The following is a 21671-nucleotide window of genomic DNA, read 5'->3' on the forward strand; positions in this document are numbered from 1 at the left end:
GAAAGTCAAGTCAGATGTAACACCTCTGCACTCCTCTTTTGGCTTCACATACAGTGGGATGCAAAAGTTTGGGCAACCTTGTTAATCGCCGTTATTTTCCTGTATAAATCGTTGGTTGTTACAATAAAAAATGTCAGTTAAAAATATCATATAGGAGACACACACAGTGTTATTTGAGAAGTGAAATGAAGTTTATTGGATTTACAGAAAGTGTGCAATAATTGTTTAAATAAAATCAGGCAGGTGCATAAATTTGGGCACCACAAAAAAAGAAATGAAATCAATATTTAGTAGATCCGCCTTTTGCAGAAATTACAGCCTCTAAACGCTTCCTGTAGGTTCCAATGAGAGTCTGGATTGTGGTTGAAGGTATTTTGGACCATTCCTCTTTACAAAACATCTCTAGTTCATTCAGGTTTGATGGCTTCTGAGCATGGACAGCTCTCTTTAACTCACACCACAGATTTCAATAATATTCAGGTCTGGGGACTGAGATGGCCGTTCCAGAACGTTGTACTTGTTCCTCTGCATGAATGCCTTAGTGGATTTTGAGCAGTGTTTCGGGTCGTTGTCTTGTTGAAAGATCCAGCACGGCGCAGCTTCAGCTTTGTCACTGATTCCTGGACATTGAGTAGAATCCATGTGTCCCTCAACTTTGACAAGATTCCCAGTCCCTGCACTGGCCACACAGCCCCACAGCATGATGGAACCACCATATTTTACTGTAGGTAGCAGGTGTTTTTCTTGGAATGCTGTGTTCTTTTTCCTCCATGCATAACGCCCCTTGTTATGCCCAAATAGCTCAATTTTAGTTTCATCAGTCCACAGCACCTTATTCCAGAATGAAGCTGGCTTATCCAAATGTGTTTTAGCAAACCTCAAGCAGCTCTGTTTGTGCTGTGGGCGGAGAAAAGGCTTCCTCTGCATCACTCTCGCATACAGCATCTCCTTGTGTAAAGTGCACCGAATGGTTGAACAGTGACTCCATCTGCTGCAAGATGATGTTGTAGGTCTTTGGTGCTGGTCTGTGGGTTGACTCTGACTCTTCTCACCATTCGTCGCTTCTGTCTGTCTGAGATTTTTGTTCGTCTGCCACTTCGAGCCTTAACTTGAACTGAGCCTGTGGTCTTCCATTTTCTCAATATGTTCCTAACTGTGGAAACAGACAGCTTAAATCTCTGAGACAGCTTTCTGTATCCTTCCCCTAAACAATGATGGTGAACAATCTTTGACTTCAGGTCATTTGAGAGTTGTTTTGAGACCCCCATGTTGCTACTCTTCAGAGAAATTTAAAAGAGGAGGGAAACTTACAATTGACCCCCTTAAATACTCTTTCTCATTATTGGATTCACCTGTGTATGTAGGTCAGGGGTCACTGAGCTTACCGAGCCAATTTGAGTTCCAATAATTAGTTCTAAAGGTTTTGGAATCAATAAAATGACAACAGTGCCCAAATTTATGCACCTGCCTGATTTTGTTTAAACAATTATTGCACACTTTCTGTAAATCCAATAAGCTTCATTTCACTTCTCAAATATCACTGTGTGTGTCTCCTATATGATATATTTAACTGACATTTTTTATTGTAACAGCCAACGATTTATACAGGAAAAACAAGGTTACCCAAACTTTTGCATCCCACTGTAAACACTTAACTATAAAGCTCTGTGCCCTTGCCATCATATAAAGGGTCTCAGCCGAATTTTGCTGTCAACATGAAACAATAGTTAATTTGATTATTTTGGTGCTTCCAAAACAGAACTGGCACATGCACTCACCTGCCACTTTGAGATTCTCATCACGGACCTGCAGCCAACATAACTGCAGCAACCGTGTGATACCATCATGTCAAAATGGACTGAAATCTCTGAGGAATGTCTCAGGCACCTTGTTGAATCTATGCCATGAGTAATTACTGCAGCCGTGAAGGCAAAAGTAGATCCACCCTGAGACCAGCAAGGTGTACCTAATAAAGTGGCCAGTGAGTGTACCTATAAATCACTGGTTCAGCAACGAAACATCATAACATCAAATATCCCTGATACGTTTGGCTGAATGATTTGTTGCTGTCAACCATTTCCATTGTTATTTTTTAATAATAATTTGAAGGTGCAAAAAAAATGTTTTTTTTTTAATTAACATGTCATATTGGGCATTTTACACAATGCACCAACATTTTTTGGGACAACTAAAACTTAACTGATTAATCGATTGAATAACCTGCAAATCACCTGAAGTCTGTCCTAAATAAACAAATAAACAAACAGTTGAATATTAGATACCTAGGCAATAAAAGTTTTGGCAGCTGAAAACATTTTCTAGTCACCAACTCCCTGTTGCAGCTACATTTTCACACGTAACTGCTGTGGGCAGAGTTGTTTTCAGTCACAGTAATCAGATTAACCAGGTGCTGAGTTGACATGCGTGGACAGTGAGATTATTGGTTTGTTGCATGAGAGATTGATAGGCTGTGTTCCAGTATCCTTCAGCCCAACCGAATTTAATGAGCTGGCGTTGTGAAAGTACCACGGCTAAGACTGCTGTCACTGCTGCTAAGAAAAAAAATGTCACCACACTGCTTTAATTATATAGTCTATATGACTATACCTGTGATAGATACGGTCAAAGGCATGAAAGAATAGGCTTTTACTGTGAAATGGACTTCAGAAATGTAGAAAATCTAATATTTAATTAAGTATAAATGATGAAAGTTATTGGGTGAAAAGCACTGCTGCTCTGCAGTTATCAGCCAGAAGCAGTTACAGTGACTCGATATATGCCAAGGACAAAGATATCCTGCCTCATACTCACTTATCTGGGTTGAATCCCTCCACCTCCTCCAGAAAGACGCTGCTATGAGAGACAGAATCTCCACTGGGAATCATTAGGAACTTGAGAATGGTCCCACGGGTTGAACCCAGGAACAAGACTGTACGGTTCTTATGGGGGCCAGCTTCTGTGTCCACCACCATAGACGTCAACTGGTACCTAGAAACAGAGATCATTAAAAAGAAAAAAGGTGAATCGACTACATTTCCTATCCTATCCTGGCTGTTATTTTTCAGTTTATCCTTCCCTTTTTTTTTTTTCTTTTTTAGTTCTATAGAGCTACATGGATGCTGTTAAACAACTGAGTCACTCTGTGTACCGTCCCATAGTCTTGACCACCCAGGGTCTATGTCCCAGCAGCGGAACTGTCTCATCCATGAGCGGGTGGGTCTTGACAAAATTCAGCACCTCATCTGGCAGTGTGGTCGAGGAGCTAAATCTGGATCCCTGCACTGCACATCCTCCTGGCCTGCAGACAGAGGGAGAAGTTGAAAAGCAGTCCGAGAGAAAAGCCAGAGGAGATTCTTTTTTTTTCATTTGCTGGAGGCAGTATTAGAATATTTGGTGAATAGTTGTGAAATAGAAGTAAAACTGACAGTTGGAGCTTATAGGAGGACTTTACTGAATGTGAGACAGATGCTTAGACAGCAGCACTGCAGTACTCTGCTTACAAGTCCTGCTTACATACACTTTGCATAATAATACCTTGGTTTAGGCACGGCTTCATCTGGTACAGGTGTCCAAATAGACTCGGGGGATTTTTGCTCCTTAAAGCGTCCCTCAAAGACATGAGCGAGCTGCTGCATGTCAAACACACACACCGCAGATCCCGGGATGCTACCAAACACAGGGGGAGAGGACGGTGATGAGAAAACAAGAGCAACATTACATTTATTTGGGTATTATGTGTCCCGTGGTACCTGTTGGGTGGCGTGGAGAAGAGACCCAGAATGACATCTCGTCCCTGCATGCGGATGATGCCACTCGTGGCGTGCAGGAGGTTGAAGTAAAAGTGCGAGTCTCCGGGGACGGAGCAGTTGAGCCGCGCCTTTAGAAACGTGGTCCACTGTTTCTCCAGGACGCGCTGGGAGCCACCCAGGTCTGATTTACACACACGGGCCACGCGGGACACCATCACCTAGAATAAGAAGGGAAAGTTTAACAAAAACCCTTCAGACTAAGCAAGAAGAAGGAAGGAGAAAAAGGGAAGGAGAGCACCTTCTCCAGATGATGAAACTCCATGGCCATCTCTCTGAAGAAGAAGTAAATATGAGGCCCCCACTCCATGGCACTCACAAAGTAGGGCTCTGAGAAATTCAAATGAGAAAAACACCACAATCACAGTTACAGCACAGTCCCTGGAGTCAAACAAGGCTCCGCAACCCCTGATATGGGGCTGCAGTGAGAGTCGCATCAACATGGACCGCTGCTGTCCACCAGCCTCACTCATTAAATATACATGTCCTCTTTAATTTATCGTTGTGGGTTAAGATTATACACATTACCTATCATTTATTCATCCAGCACTGTGCCAGCTTTGACCTGCCCCGGCTTGTTTTCTTCTCCATGGAAAACAGGCGCTTCGCTGCTTGGTCCAAGGCTTGTTAAAACCTCGAATCTGTGGAGTCTGACTAACCTCAATACATCACTCTGCCCGGACATGTTCCACTTATGATAAAAATCGATAAAACGAGAGCCTAATCGTGTCTGGTTTTGCCAAATTTAGCTTGCTATTTAACTCGCCCAAATTGTCTTGTGCACCTGCGAGCCACTTACAAAAAGATAGCAATGACAGTTTTTCAATTCTTTCTTATTTGTTTTGTGATTGTCTCTTTGTCTGGCTCTGGAGGGACATTTTCAATATGTCTGTTTCTAAAAGTACCTCGGAACCATTTGGAGTCGTGCTTGACTGTGCGGAGGGCAGGGCTGTCGCCGAGGCTGCGATAGATCACTGCGTCGATGGCCAGGAAGTCTGTCACGGTGCCGGTAAAGAGACTTCCATCTGACGGAGAAACGCAGGGAGAGAGAGAAGGAGGAGAAGAAGAAAAGAAGGTGAAGATACAGATAGAGCGATAGCACAAGGTCGGGAAGATTAAAACCAAACAAGCAATGCAGCGAGAGGTCTGACTATAAATCATTTGCAAAGGTAAACACAAGGGCACAGACGTTTCACTGTCTGGAGCTGGAAACTGAGTCTGATGTCGGCAACAAAAGCGACATTTTTCATCTTTACAGAGCAAAGCCGAGATGCTACCTGCAAATAAAGCCACATTGGCATGTCGTGGATCATATGGGCACCGTGCCATCCCACTGATAGGCTCTCCCACCATTTCTAGACTGTCTCTCTGCAGGAGGAATAAAAAAAAAAAAGATAAACCAACTGGCAGATACACAAAGAAAGGGTGGATGACAGATAGACGGATACTAACAGTGTAGTTGGCACACAGAGGGTTGAAGGCATTTGTTCCGCATACAAACAGTCCACCGTCCTGCTTGAGTAAAACCTTGATGAAATTACGACACTCTCCCTGTAGAAAAAACAAACAGACCAAACAAAAGGAAATTATTATTACAGAAGGAAGGGGGGTAAACCTACAGGGCACTCAAGGTGACAAAGAGGGTTTTGAACAAAGCCGCTACAAGACTGTCAGCGTGAAGTATGAAGAATGCAGCTTAAAAACAGCCCTGAGAGGAAATAACACTCTCAACCCCACTCCATCTGGAAGAACAACAGGATGGGCACTTTATAGTAGTCTTCAAAGTGGAGGCTGCTGATTGAAGTTTAAAGATGCTACCAGAGAGTCGGAAACTTGATGATCCTTTCCTCCCTCTGTGATAGTATTTTACCACAATGTCTGATGGCGTGAACTTGAAAACACAGAAAAAATACCTGTGCAGGTAGACGATTAACACTTGTGCTTTTCGGCAGCTCCGTATTTATTCGTCAGATTGGAAATAATTGACAGGATCGCTTCCCTTGAAATCACTTTCTTGTCAAGAGTCTCATGCCAGCTACATTGGATTGGATTGGCTTAAAGACTGAGAACAGGAGAGCACAGCTATTCCAGCACTGTCCAAGATCAGTTGCATCCACCTACCACCACCACCTCTATAACACCGTTCATATACCTCATTTGCTTAATCTCAAAACTCAGAACTACCAGAGATAGATAGATAGATAGATAGATAGATAGATAGATAGATAGATAGATAGATAGATAGATAGATAGATAGATAGATAGATAGATAGATAGATAGATAGATAGATGTTTCAGTGAATTGTTGAGGCTTTTACCCATTTTCCTAGAAAATACAAAGAAATGAAAGTTGGCACAAGAGTTTTACACAAGCCCGTAAAAAGAAAAAAAAGAAGCTTTATCCAGAAAATGATTTAATTCCTTCTTTTGTAATTACAAAAATATTACCAGGAGCAAACTACAGTAATTGCTGTTAAATTGTCCATAAAGATTATGTGTGTGTCACAAATTATAGCTAATCTGCAAGGATGCATTTGTGTGTAAGATAGGAAGAGGACAGATGGTAATGAATTATTTAAATTAAACTTCTAAAGGGAAAGGAGAGAAGTTTAATACTTATCAAGAGCTACCCCTTTATATAAATAGAAACAAAAAATACAACCTAAACTTTATACAGGCTGTCTACATTGGCATAGCTGTAGATATGTGTACAAAACAATGATAAAGGAAAATAGCTGCATCCAGACAACCCGAGTGAGTCAAGAAAACAGAAAAGCCTAAGCCACTTATTTACTGAGCCAATTTTTTCTCACATTCACATCGTTTCTTGTTTTTATACAGCCGTGTGAACTTCTGCAGTGACAAACAGGCTTTCATTGCCTCTGTGCAGTTATTCCACAGCGTTACTCCCTTGACTGTAATTCTGTGATATTTACTCTTGGTTCTTATTGCCGGTTTATTAAACATATAGCTCCTCTCAGTGCATGATGTTTTTGTCTTCCTTCAAACAAATATTCGAAAGACTTGGGGATAATGTATGTTGTCTTGCTTGCTTTGTACATAATTTGGACTCAAGCTTAAGCTCAGCTGGGCAATTACATTTCTGTGAAAACTGCTGGCATAATGCAAATGAATGTAAAGTCCAAAACGTCAAACTGGTTCTTTTAATACAGCTGCTTCATTAGTGCCTGCTTACTATTAATGTTCAAAGAGCATTGAAGGTTTTATTAAATGTAATGAAAGTGGGGCAATGCTGCACACTTACCTACTGCTTCAGTGTTGATGGGGGTTTAAAATCCAATCTTATAACATGAATTAAAGAATTTTAATTAACGCAGTTCACTTGTCTGTCCTTTGTCTCACATTCTCACCACTCTCCAGTGTTTATCCTCTTGACTTTCTTTGTTTCTCCTTTTATCACAGCGTTACTTCTTGTTTTTTTTTTCTCACTCCTACATCATCTCCTCTTTCATCTGTGGTGTTTGAAGCAACACCTTTTCCCTTTTCTCATCCCTCCACCTCATTCTTACTACCTGGTGGCTGCACTGTGCTCCTAATGTCTTTCCTCCTCAGTTCCCCTCCACCTACATGCGTCCCATTGCCATCTATACATGCCTTCCTCAACTCATTTCAATTACCGTTTCCTCCCTGAGGCTGTGTCACTCTCCCTGCTCACTTTGCTCTATAATGTCTCCCCCTGCCTTTTTGGCTTAGATTGTATTTTGCTGGTGGCATTGCTACATTTATACAGTGTACCCCCCCCCCCCCCCCCCCCCCCCCCCATCAGATACTTATCCTAAATTTGATCAGGTTCCCTTCATACTTCACAGAACTGTCACCTTTCACTTTATATATACACTTAAAATTGTCCCACTTTCTCTGTCTTACCCCACAGGCTGAAAATGATATATGACTAGAAAACTAGCACAATGCAGATGCTGAAGAAAAAAAAAACCCCAACAGCTTTGAAGCTCCATGAACATCTCTTGGCCTGGGTAATGTGTCACCGAGCTGGTGTGATTAAGCGATGTGCTGATTCTGTATCAACAAGATCAAATTTGTGTAAATACCGTATGCAGGTGCGCCCAAAGGGAATAAGGTTTCTGTAACAGCTGTTGTGTCTGTCCATGCGTGTGATGGTGTAGATAGCGCTGGTGCGTGCACTAGTGGATCTCAAAGTCAGTCAAAGTGCTGTGAGCGATTATTTTACCTCGTGCTTGCCCTTCATCCGACACACTCGAATATCGTTCTTATTGGATTCCCAAGTCCTTTTCTGGAAGGGGATAAACCACAGTCAGACCTCCCTGCACGCTTGTTATGTGTGTATGCGCACATGATTATGTTTTTTTGTTTTAGTGCATGTGTGAGTCTTACCTTGCTGTAAAACATCTCATCGCCTGCCATGTTATCCAGCTCCACTCTGTACAAGTCATCTCTGGAAACACACAGCAAGACAATCGAAAGCATCAGTTAAGCAATATGATGCAAATTGACACAGTGAACCCGCGTTTTTTTTTTTTCTTCAACAGATTTGAAATCATTTTCAGTTCGCTTAGGAAACTGTGAGTCTTCCCGTGCTCCGTTGTCTCATGGAGTACCACAGGGTTCCATTCTGGGCCCTATCCTGTTTTCACTTTATTTACTTCCATTGGGCTCAATTCTTAGAAAGCACAGACTCTCTTTTCACTGTTATGCAAATGACTGCCAGATTTATGTTCCTCTTAAAAAGAAAGATGGGTCATCTGTAAATTGTTTGCAAACATGTCTGGAGGACGTCAAGTCGTGGTTGGCGCTAAACTTTCTTTGTTTTAATGATTCTAAAACTGAAATAATGGTGTTTAGACCTGCCTCCACTGCTGTTCCGTGTGTTGATCTGCAATCCCTGAAATCATTCTGTAAACCAGAGATTGTTAATCTGGGTTTTAAAATGGATCCTGAACTTAAGCTTGAAAGCCACATCGGGTTGGTTGTAAGGTCTAGTTTCTTTCATCTGAGGCAACTGGCCAAAATTAAGCACTTTCTTACGAGACAGCAATTTGAAACAGTAATCCACGCTTTTGTAACCGTTCGGCTGGATTACTGTAATTCTCTTTATTATGGGGTGAGTCGATCTTCTGTTTTTCGACTGCAGCTAGTCCAGAATGCTGCTGCACGCCTTTTAACTGGCACTCGTAGATACGAGCACATCACCCCAGTTTTATATTCACTTCATTGGCTGCCCGTGCATTTTAGGATCCATTTTAAACTGCTTTTATTTGTTTTTAAATGTTTGTCCAATGCTGCCCCTCTGTACCTCTCTGAGCTTCTTCATCCATACATACCTTCCTGGTCCCTCAGGTCGGCAGACCAGCTCCTCCTGAGTGTGCCCAGGACTAATCGTAAGCTCAGAGGGGATCAGGTGTTTGCTGTGGCAGCACCAAAATTGTGGAATGAGTTGCCTTTACATGTTAGACAGGCACCTTCCTTATCTGTTTTTAAATCGCGTCTTAAAACATATTTATTTACCTTGGCTTTTAGCACAGCAGGACTTGTTGATGTCTCTTAATATATTTTCTTATTAATTATATTATTTTTAATTTTAAGATATTTTATATGTAATTTAAACTGTTTCCTCTCTGTTTTATATTTGTAGCACTTTGGTCAACATTGTTGGATGTAAAGTGCGTTATAAATAAAGATGCTATGCTATGCTAATTCATGATTGTTAATCAATACGCCGATGGTGGGTCAAAGCACTGATGCATTCAGAGTGAGAAGTGTTTGGACTGCCGCTGGAGTAAGGCGATTCATATTTTTCCATCTGTAAGTGTAATGTGAATGAGCAGCTTTTCACTTGACATTTAACAGCAAAGCTGAATACATCGCCACTCCAGCAAACTGCTGAAAACGTCCTCCACAAAGTGACAGCAGATGGAAGCCGTGGCATCAAAGCGAAAGCAGAAAAACATATCAGTGCGAACGCATCAGTAATGCACAGTCGGAGGTGGTTGCTGTTGGTTACCTGGCTCCTATGTACAGCGTGCGGTTGACTTGGAGGACCGTCTGGATGTGCAGCTCCTGTCTTTGTGCTGAACGATGAGCTCGGCCCAGGAACACTGGATACCTCCTCACCACTGGCGTGAACGCACAGACAAAAAGACACAGACTAAAAAACTGAGAATTAAAATCCTTGCTCAATGATTCTCTGACAGCTGAGGACAGAGTGGCTACTTTTCCCATCTATATATACCCAAAGTACTCAGGCAAGCCATCAAACAGCTTCTCTAACCTTCACTTTAATAGTGTCCTCACTCATTCTTGATGTTTTTGTTTCCAAAAACAAAGATAATGGGCAGAGACGAATTATGCAGCGGTTCAAGCGTGCTGAAACGCTGTTATCCTCTAAGTGGGGTTTTTTGTGCTTTTTTGCGCTGTTGTTGATGCGTGCAGCTCCACAATGAGAAAAACTGTGTTTAATCACTCTTGCTGTTATTTTATGATGATAAAAGGCGCTTCTTCCCTGTCTCCTCTTACCTTTGAGACAAATGAGGGAGTAAAAGATGAGGTTGAGAGAGAAGGTGGGAGTATCAGGCTACAAGAAAGTTTGGGAGAGGAGGTCTCCATAGGGAGCCCTCATCATCAGGAGACAGATTGGGAAAGCGCGTCTCTCGCTGTCCTTGACTGCAGGGGAGGGAAAGAGGACGTAGCGATCCATCTCCACCTGTCTCCTCCCCCTCTCTCCCATCTACATCACCTCATCCAATCCAACTACCCCCCCACCTTTTCATCTTTCTCCACCTTTCAAGCTCTATTATGATCATTTCTCACACGCCACTGTGTTTATTTCGTGCCCTCTCTCATGCTTATTAATCTATTGCTGCCATGGAAAGATGAGGTGAGGCTTCTTTGTATTTGTATGCCTGGGTAGTTCGAAAGTAGCTTCACGCCAAGGCTTTGACCCTTGACCTCCAATTTCCACATCCACCGCAGAGCCATTCATCAGTGCTGCACTTATACTGGTGCACAACACGTACACAAAGGCGAAGGACACGTACCCTCCACAGGGACGTAGCTGAGTGGACTGGGTTCCTCTGGGAATGAGCCATCAGCCAGTTGAAGCAGCAGGAGAAGAAATGCGAGGGGTGGAGCCACAGTTGCCATGGCAGCAACACAGATGCACTGTTAACAAAGCGAAAAGGAGAGAGAAAAATTTCATTGCGCACTGTCTGTGTGTGTGTGTTCATGGCTGGGAGTGCACACGGGTATGCGTATTGGTATTCTGACAGTATTTCTCAGTGCAGAGGATCAGGTGTGTGTGTGTGTGTGTGTGTGTGTGTGTGTGTGTGTGTGTGTGTGTGTGTGTGTGTGTGTGTGTGTGAGACAGGGTCAGAAGTGCAGCGGGGTGACTGCTGCTGCAAACCTGGATTCAGCAGGGAGCAAATGTGTTTCTATTGTCTGCCTTAGAGGTGTAACAGGGACCTATTGTCAGAAATGTCACTCCATTGTCGAAGAGTCTGAATGGAAGGGGATTCTCACAAAACGTTCACACAGAGACAAAACACTCTTGGGTGGCAATGCTTTTCTGACTAATTGTGTTTCTCTATGTACATATAAAGGCAATAAAATGGGTAATTAGCCACAAAACAGAAAAGACTAGATGGCCTTTAGAAGTAGAATGAAGAGAGCAGAAGGTAGCGACCAGGGTAAGCTGGACATTGTCTTTCTGGTTGAAAAGACGCCCTAAATCAAAGTGGAGGAAACAGATTTTGGCCTTTAAAAAGTTAAGAGGCCACATAAGGATCACACTGGTGCTAGATGCATGAAATACAGATGCAAAAATTAGTGACCAGCTTACTGCTTTAGCATGTTAGCTTTCAAACATTTGTTGATTTGCTGAGAAGAAAGTGCAGATCTTCTGCAGGAATTTGGTCACCAGCCAAAGTAAAGATCATATATAAACTCTGACCTGTTTATGTCTCTATAACATCTCGGGCTGTTCATCATCTGTGAATTAACCAGTTGGTTCATTAAATGTGAGCGTCTTCAGAACAGACCAGGACTTAAGGTACTAAAGGGAAAGAGGAATATTAAGAATTAAATTGTTTATCGTGCTATGGTTTTACTGGTCTGGCCCACTTAAGACCCACTTCAGAGTAATGTGGATGTCTCTAATCAGATTTCAGGACAATTCATTTATTATTACTGAGAGATTTCACATGCAACCATACCAGTAAATGCTAACCTCCCGGCACCCGAGGTAGCATCAGGAGATCACTAAAATTGTTAGCATTCATCCCTTTGGGTCCAGAAATGACTGCTTAAAGTTTAATTTCCATTAAATACTTGGATATTTTAATTTGAATGGCAACAATGGACCAACAGACACACTGGAATTTATACAGCCTGAAGGGTGGGTTACAACAAAGAGTTCAAACTCTTGCAGAGACAGTGGAACAATACTGCTGCACATAAAATGTTAGGGATAAAATGTGGTAGCCAAACCATCCAGCACATGTTTGAATTCAAAAGCTTTATTAGTACGCCTTTACTCAAAATGTCTATGGCTCACACTGTTAAAAAAACATCTTAAAAAAACGGTAATATTCCGGCAGCTTGGGCACCAACATACTACCTTAAAATAACAGAAAATAACTTCCTCATAAAAATACTGTTATTTCCAGTAATGACAATACAGTTTGTTGCGCTAATTTTACATGGGATTCTGCCTTTTCCAAGTGCTTTTAAACGTTAAATTAGAAACATTTTAACGTGATCAAACAATGAAATTAACGATAAACAAGGTGAATGTGGCAATATGAATCGTAATACGTAAATATGCAGTTAACAGTTGGTTAACAATCGATTGCATGCCCTGGGACAGACTGACAAAGGTGAGGCTGCCATATCGCACCATCGGCCCCTCTGGCCATCACTAGTAGCTGAAGACACGGACACAATACCGAGAGTGTCCGAGCCGGGGCTCGAACCGGCAACCCTCTGATCACAAGGCGAACTGCCAACTCTTGAGCCAAGATCGCCCTAAATAGCAATGATAATAATACTTATGTGATGTAACCAGAGATGGGCATCCGATTACTTTTTTCAAGTAACGAGTAAAGTAAGGGATTACTATTGCAAAAACGGTCATTAGATTACCGTTACTTTCCTGTAGGAACGCTGCGTTACTGCGTTACTAAAACCGTGATTTTTTTTGTGAGAATGTCTCATGACAGTGACGTTCGTGACAACAGCTGTCTGCAGATCAACAGTGCATCATATATCGAGTGCGGGAGAGAGTATGAGCGTGCAGCGTTTAAAGCGTGGAAGTACTGACCTTACTTTGAGTTTGATTCCATAAAAAGTGACAAAAACATTAGTGTCCGTTCTTACTGCGAAAAAACCCCCCCTAAACTTCCAAGCAAGCACCGAGTGCGCTATGACGTAATGGGAAACTCACAGAGAAACTCGCAGATTCTTCCACTGACCGCAGCGGCACATCTGCACCAGAGCAAACCTCCGCCTACCCCACTCCTGCTTTACAGGTGAAAATAGAGCAACAGGGCCGCTAGTCTTTGACTTTATTTATTTTCTGCTGTGTTTTACTTGCATCTATTTGAAAGAGTGAGTGTAAACACCCACAAAAAAAAAAAAAAAAAAAAGTGCTGGAATGTGCAGAAAATAGGTTTAAATATTAAACAAATTTCTTCCAGTCAGAGAATGTTGCATATAATAAAATTTTTGCTTGATGCATAAAGTTAAAAGATTAAAACTAATAAAACAAGTTTTAAAAAGGGATCTTTCCATTTGATTACATTTTGTATGATGGATTATGTAGAAAAAGTAGAATTGGGCTGAAATTAATTACTTTTGAAAATAAGTAATCAGTAAAGTAACGGGATTACTTTTTGGGGAAGTAATCAGTAACTAGTTACTGATTACTTTTTTCAAGTAACTTGACCAACACTAGACAAAGGAGCTTGCAAAGAAAACACTAGATGTAACACAAGCTTATAGAATAGAATAGAATAGAATAGAATTCAACTTTATTGTCATTGCACATGCACATGCACAGGGCAACGAAATGCAGTTTGCATCCATCCAGAATTGCTTTAGTGATATAGATATATTACAATAAATATTAGCAATAATATAGATATGTAAATATATTACAGAAATGGGTCTATTATGGTATGTTATAATGTACACAGTATGAAGTATGTTGTGAATATTCTATAACTATAGGTATGTACAGGCTGTAGTGAGTACAAGCTATGTACAGGCTATGAACAGGATATAAATATGAAAAACTATACAGAATATGAAATAAATAAATTTACAGAATCTGAGATATACAGCTATACAGAAATGGGAACTGTGCAAGTTGTAAACAGTTGTAGGGTTAAAAATTATCGTATGTACAGAATGATTATTACAGAGCTATACAGTAGTGCAGTTAAGATAAGTGAGATATGTGGATAATTCTACAGAGGCTATATAAAGTGCTGGTGGTTGTGGTGGTTATAGGAATCATGTTATATGCTTTTCCATAGCATTACATTTGAATTCAACAGTTTGATCTTTCAAATAACGGACAGATATTTGTGAAATCATGATGCATTTGTGAATGTATTTTAACAATCTAAATATGCATGTGTACAGACAGATACATTTAATAATCATGAAAATTATGTTTTATTACATTACAGTGATTTAACGTTCATTTACATTTGAAATGTCTATCACAGTCTATTTACGTAACGTTAATGATATTCTCGAAGAACAGAACAAAACTGTAAAATGCAGTAAAATACTTTTATATTAGGATTTTTTCCTACAGTGCAGCCATACCCGCAACCTTGTGGTTGTTAGTTCACATTCATTGGCCGATGCTTAGCGTCATGTTATTATGTCTCCCAACGTCACATTGTTTTCATGGCCACACCCCAGGTGCAGAGACCTATTTCTGTTCAGGAATGTTGTGAATACTTCGAGATTTATATTAATTGCAATTCCTACCTTTACATTTATTTTTTAAAATATATAATTAGCACAACGTGGCCGTGCAATGTTTTATATGGGTTTTTTTTGTTTTTATTCCTATTAATTATATTTTCACTTGTTACCTCTGAATTATTGAGTCAGACCTAGATGACATGAAATTTTCAGCAAAATTATAATTCAAATACTCCTTTAATTATTGATTATTCTCATTAATTTTCGATCATTTTATATACTTTTCCATAGTATTACATTTAAATTTAACAGATCATTCTCTCACATAACAGACAAATATTTGTGAGATTATGATACATTTCTGAATGTATTTTTACAATCTAAATATGCACATGTACAAAAAAATATATTTAAAAAACAAGTAAATTGTGTTTTACTATATTTACAGTGATGTTATGTTATTTTACCTTTGACATGTAAAATCACAGTCTACTTATGTAAATGTAATGATATTCTAGAAAGACAGTACAAAACTGTAAAATATACAGTAAGATACTTTGACATTACTATTTTTTGGAACAGTGCAGCTGTAGCCGCCTGCGAGGTAGCACAAACTGTCTTTGATGTGGAAAATACTTTGAAAGAGGAGAGGCGATATAATGAGGAGAGAAGAAAAAAGACAAACTGGGGAGAGCATAAAGGGCGGAGTACTTGGGCTTTGTCTTGGGTTTCTAACAGAGCTGCTGTAATACTGGGAAATGTGAAGAATGACACAATGTAAATGAAAAGAGAGGTTGGAAACGGAAGAAGAGATCTGAGCAATATCAATGCTGCTCCCATCAAATCAACCCGAATACCATGTTCCATGTTTCCCCAACCCCGAGCCGCTTATTTCCTTTCTTCCTCCATCTCTCTTCCTCCATTGCACACCACCTCCCTTCGTTTCTCTACCTCTCATCTAGTCTGTACCCACTTAAAAAAAACCTCTTACAGTTGTTTTCGGTGATAGAAAACCAGTTTGAGAGGTAAATGTGTTCGTTTCTAAGGAGATGACAACTGCTATTTGAGGCGCACAGATGTAGGGCACATATATTCGTACATACTTAAGTACAAATCAAATCAAATCAAATCAAATCACTTTTTATTGTCACATCACATGTGCAGGCACACTGGCACAGCACATGCGAGTGAAATTCTTGTGTGCGAGCCCCACAAGCAACAGAGATGTGCAAACACACAGTAACCTGTGTTGCCATTACTTCAGACTTTGTGTAAGATTGAGAGACATGCTGTTTGAAGACATCTGTGAGCTGATGTGGGCTAGAGGCTATACTCTGGGGCCACTTCAAATGTAATTCTAACCCAGAGATTGTAGGTTTGACATCTCTAAGCCTGCTGCTCATCAGATGCATTGGATGAGGCCTGAGGGGGAGTGGAGGGTTTGTTTCATCTGAAACTCCTATGGGATACCCTAGACTAAAACAGATGGAGTCAGGTTTAGGGTCAGCCTCGTTTCATTATGACCACAACACGAGGAGGGTCCACACATGATGCTTAAGTCTACGATGAAATTCTGTTGTTGTCTGTGGATTTGAAAGATGGATAGATGGAATTAAATGAAGTGTGTGTTCCAGTGAGATTAGCTATCATACGCCTGAACACACTGCCGCTAAACAATTGTGCTCCTTCTGTTTATCTTAAGTTTGGTGACTTACACTGCGTTTCTAAATAGACGTGCATAAATCGTAATATATATCACTGAAAGGACACGCTTTGTTTCACTCTGAGCCTGCTTGAGAATCGTCATGTTTTTTTCGCTGTGAATAAATTCACTTATAGGTTTTTGTATATTTATGAGCTCATTACGAACAGGAAGCAGTAACCACTCTCAAGTGTTAGATGTTGCTAAATATCCAAAAATAAAAACAAATACAAACTTGAACTACTCTAGTGGTGTTTGCTTTATGTGGTTATGATTCCTGTTTACATCAAAAGTTCAACTGGATTTGCGTTCAAGAAATACAAAATGAAACAAATAACTACGCGCGTCAAAATATCTTTTGCATAAAGAATTGACAAACACATTTGAATACTTTTAATAGTATTACAAATCTGAAAGCCCCATCGACAATGATCTTATATTTCTGAACCACAGGAGCTTTCTCCTTTCAAATACACCAGCAGTAGTGATTCCCAGTGGGGTAAAAAAAATACCCCAGGGGCTACTTCTGCAATTGCCAGGGGGTGCCATGACAGATCAGCTCAGTGACATCTAAGAACAGGTTTGTGCAGAAAAGTTAACAGTTCAGCAATAAACAGATACATAAATAAACTGATGATTCAAGCGGACAATTGATGATCGAGAGGTGAAAACAATAGTTACATCTATAATAAAAACTAAGACTACTAAGCAATGTGAGTCATCAAGTAAAATCAAACCAGCTAAACCCCGTATCTCTCTGGTGTACGGCGATGTTGGTTCAGCTGTGGCGCCTTTAAAATATCAGCCTATAAGACCATTTAACAATGTGACTGGGTGAGTTTCTGTTCTTTACAGATATGTTTCCAAACCATGACACAGAGAAAAAGGATACGAAAAGATTCAATCAAAGCATGATCAAATAAAATCATCCTGGTTTTATCACTATGGAAATGCGAGCATTTTAGACACCAATACCTTTTTTTTGCCTCACAGTTGCTTCTAAGTTCAGCTTTTAATCAATAATTATTTCAAGACATTTATGAGACTGAAGATGCTCCACTGTCCGATCCTTAATGGACATGACCTCTTGTGTATGAATACATTTTCTAAAATCAATGATCATATCTTTTGTCTTAGACATGTTTAATGATGAATGCGGTTGTTGGTGCCAGACGGATAGCCTGGGTATTTCAGAAACTGCTGATCTACTGGGATTTTCCCACACAACCATCTCTAGTGTTTACAGAGAATACGCCAAAACAGAGAAAACATCACGTGAGCTGCAGTTCAAATGGCTTGTTTATGTTAGAGGAGAATGGCCAGACTGCTTTGAACTGATGAGAAGGAAACAGTAAGTCAAACAAATATTCATTTCAGCCAAAGTATGCAGAGGAGCCTCTCTGAACACACATATCAGACCTTGAAGCAGATGGGCTGCAGCAGCAGAAGACCACACTTGGACCCACTCCTGTCAGCTAAGAACAGGAAACTAAGGTAAAACAGCTAAAACAAAATTGGACAGAAGAAGATTTTGGCTGCATCATTCTAATGGTACAACAACGCAAATGCATGGATCCATCCTGCCTTATATTAATGACTCAGGCTTCTGGTAGTTGTGTTCTGGTTTGAAGGATATTCCCTTGACTCCATCTCTTTATAACCATTGTGTATCCATCATCTTATGGCTGCTTCCAGCAGGCTAACATACTCTGTCACAAAGCTCAGATCCTCTCAAACTGGTTTCTTGAACATGACAATAAGTTCATTGCACTCAAATGTCCTCCACAGTCACCAGATCTCAATCCAATAGAGCAGCTTTGCGGTGTGGTGGAATGGTAGAGTCATATCATTTATGTGCAGCTTACAGATCTGCAGCCATTGTGTGTTAATATAATCATGTCAATATGGACTAAAATCTCCCAGGAATGTTTCCAGCACCTTGTTGAATCACTGCCATGAAGAATTAAAGCAGCTCTGAAGGCAAAAACCAAAATAATTTTAACTTGCACAAAAATCTTGTGCTGCATAAAGGTGTTCTATATAATGATTGTTCTGAAAGCCTGTAAAGGCTAAAAACACACACTCCCAAACATACTAAAACCCTCTGGTAAAAGATTAATTAAGCCTGCTCATTAGAGAGTGTATTGATTACGGTTATTGATCCATAAGATAAGCAATACGATCTGGGCCAAGCCAACTTATTAAACCTTTGCCGCTATCCAGTGCAAAGACAAAGGTACTGTTTTTTTAATGATCTGAGTTATAAAAAAAAAGAGGTTTGGGGCAACTCTTTGATTATCAAGGGCTCTGAGTTTTCCCAGCTGAGCCAAAATCCTGAATAAAGAAGTGAAAGATGAAAGACAAAAAGGGAGGAAGAGCGATGCCACTTGCGACTGCCTTCCAGCTCATCAAGCTATAAAAACCAGACTGGTGACAGGATGAGTATCAGGAAATCAGGAGAGGAGAGGTGAGCAAGTGGAGCAGAAGAAAGGATGTTATGCTATTTGTGTCAGATCATGTTGGTGTGATAGGATTAAATGGTGTGACACTGACACTCGTATCATGGGACGCATGTAATGACGACGACAGCCGCACGGTGCAATCTAGCCTCATCAGGCAGCTCATTAGCAAATCACCTGCTAACACCCACATAATTAGCAAATCAGCGGGTCATCTAAAGGAGCGCACACACCGGCTTTCACTTCTTATCAGTTTGACCATATGTTTGGTACTCGTCACTTGTGACTGAGCTTCATTTGACAGTGAGTCTTCTTCTCTGAGGTCTCGCCTGCCACAGCTGATCTGACAGGAACCAGAGGGGGTGAGCAGCATGCTGGGGACTTCTATACAACCTCCAGTATGTCAACAAGCTACGTGAAGGACATCTAGTTCGAGGATCAACTATTCAATATTTACCAATGATCCTGTCCCTAAATGCCTCATTGGCCTTGAATACACGCTGCACATGCTCATATTTGCATGACATCTCAGCTATTAAAGCTACCGAGTGAGATCAATACACTCTCATCCTGCTAAATAGGGAGTAAAGAGCACCATCCCTATTCACACTGATGAGCTTTGGCCATGAGCAAAGCCTGAGCAACACCCTCTAGCCCCCCCACCCAGGCACACGAGGCCGCCAACGCACACCCACACATCTACACATACAGGCAGACATCAACTCAATGCTATGACCTGTGCTGCACCCAGCTACACTACAGCCATTAATTAATCCTTTGACACACACACAGACACACACACACACAGACACACAGACACACATATATATAAAGATATTATGGATGAATAAAATCCAAACCTATCTTTTCATGGTGTTGACATTTTACTCATGACTGTTACCAAGCTGTGTTTTATGGTGCGATGCACCGAATCTGTTGTTGTGATTAGGTCTTACAGGCAGAATCTTTTTTTTTTTTTCCTCTCAGTCTCTCGCTCACTGTTTGGCTGCGGCAACCACTCCACTCTGTGCCTTTGTTACCGTAGCAACCAATAGCAAAGCTAGGGAGAGATGTTTTATTGCAGTAGATGTAAACGTGAGGAGGGCGGGTCTGTCCTCTAACTCATACGTTACCCACATATGTGTGCGCAGTCAAACAAACAACACACACTGATGCGTACACACTTAAGCAGGAACACAAGTACACGCGCAGTCGTGTACATGGACACAGATGTAAGGAGGTGTGGGTCCCCGCATGGAGGGGGATGGGAGACAAGCAATTTGGTCTCTAAATATATATATATATATATATATATATATATATATATATATATATATATATATATATATATATATATATATATATATATATATATATATGCTGGACATAGTTTAAACTCTGAGTCCACAATTTTGGCCTTAAAGAACTATGTGTAGTGCTTTCAATGCTTTTCCCCAGTGAGCTTCTGAGACCTCCTCTACTGTATTATTATGACAGACTGACTTTTACTAATATGCGATATACAATATACTTACAAGGATAACTGGACTGTAGAGTTTTCATGCTGGCTATGGCAGTATTAAAGACTCAGCTGAGAGAGAATCCTTTAGACCTTGTTCTCATTTGTAACACACTTGCTCCTTGAGGACAGTATGCAGGTTAAAGCCCGGAATAAAGCAAGATGGCCTAAGGGTAGAAACACAGACACGGGCTAAAATGGGAGAAGTGGGTCACCTTCAGACTTCAGTTTTCCGCGCTACAATCAGTATCGTTTCATTAATAGGATTCAATCAGATATGAGCTGAAAATGAAAAGGGTGCACTGGAAGGGTAAAAAATAGTGAAAAAAATCCAGAATCCTTCTTTGGTATGTGCTGCTACTGTACAGTAGACTCAATTCAGGCAAAATGTGATGAGCTGTGTTTGTAGCTGACCAGGGTGTTTGTCATGATGAATTTTAATTTTGTCCATTAATAGAGTGATACCAGTTAAATAGTTAGATCAAACTGTGATGTGGTAGCCTTCATGCACAAATCTGTTTCGACACTAAAAACAGAATCAACATGAGCTTTATATTTCAAAAGAGAAGCTGAGAATTCTTGGAGTCATCGCTCCAAGATCCAAAGACTCTGAAGGTGGGTTACAGCTCCTGTCTTTATCGTACACGTTGAGGATGCCATCTCTGTTAATGGGCAGTTCAACATTTTGTTTCCTCTTTTCTGCTCTGGAAATTAAATGTAAAGAGCAGAAGGTTAGCTCTTTGCAGAGACTGGAAAAAGCAAAAACAAGGTGTTTTATCACTGTTTTACATGTGTTATGTACAAGACTCTTTCTATGGCTGGGAGCTTCATGGAGAAGTCTTTAAAAACTTCCTGTAAAAGTGTGAATGAATGTTTTTACACTTCGGTTATAAGGTGTAATATGGGATTTTTCTTTCAATTTTTTGACAGAGCTAAGTTTCACCTGCTTTCGGGTTTGGTATTTAGCTAAATGAACTTGTCTTTTAATCCCAGAAGGAAAGTAAATGAGCATGGATCCCTAAAATGTTAATTTGACATGGCTCATTGGGTAAATTCCCACACATTGCTCTATAGATAACTCGGATTTTATGAATGACATGTGTCTTTGTTGTAAATCCGGGACTGGGTCTGTGACGCAAGTTCAGAATGGTTAATGTGAAAATCTCTCAAAACAGGTGGCTAGACTACATGGTGTCAAAGGAAGCAGGTTGGGAAGAAGCTAAATTAAAACACAGATATTTGATGTGTTTACA

The 21671-nt window shown here is 40.5% G+C and overlaps 1 protein-coding gene across 1 annotated transcript in view; it reads right to left on the reverse strand.

Moving 5' to 3' along the window:
• The window catches only part of LOC101476675 (semaphorin-6B-like), a 36496-nt gene that overhangs the window by 8271 nt on the left and 6554 nt on the right, over positions 1 to 21671 (reverse strand). The window contains exons 2-13 of the mRNA XM_004542468.3: positions 10841 to 10964; positions 9808 to 9919; positions 8181 to 8241; positions 8017 to 8079; positions 5259 to 5357; positions 5084 to 5174; positions 4712 to 4831; positions 4048 to 4136; positions 3750 to 3967; positions 3535 to 3666; positions 3149 to 3298; positions 2812 to 2988 (exon numbers count right to left, since the gene is read on the reverse strand). Coding sequence (XP_004542525.1) covers positions 2812 to 2988; positions 3149 to 3298; positions 3535 to 3666; positions 3750 to 3967; positions 4048 to 4136; positions 4712 to 4831; positions 5084 to 5174; positions 5259 to 5357; positions 8017 to 8079; positions 8181 to 8241; positions 9808 to 9919; positions 10841 to 10946 — 1418 coding nt within the window. The 5' untranslated portion in view covers positions 10947 to 10964. The remainder of the gene's footprint in view (positions 1 to 2811; positions 2989 to 3148; positions 3299 to 3534; positions 3667 to 3749; positions 3968 to 4047; positions 4137 to 4711; positions 4832 to 5083; positions 5175 to 5258; positions 5358 to 8016; positions 8080 to 8180; positions 8242 to 9807; positions 9920 to 10840; positions 10965 to 21671) is intronic.

Source organism: Maylandia zebra, linkage group LG18 (assembly GCF_041146795.1).
Source record: "Maylandia zebra isolate NMK-2024a linkage group LG18, Mzebra_GT3a, whole genome shotgun sequence".
Classification (NCBI taxonomy): Eukaryota; Metazoa; Chordata; class Actinopteri; order Cichliformes; family Cichlidae; genus Maylandia; species Maylandia zebra.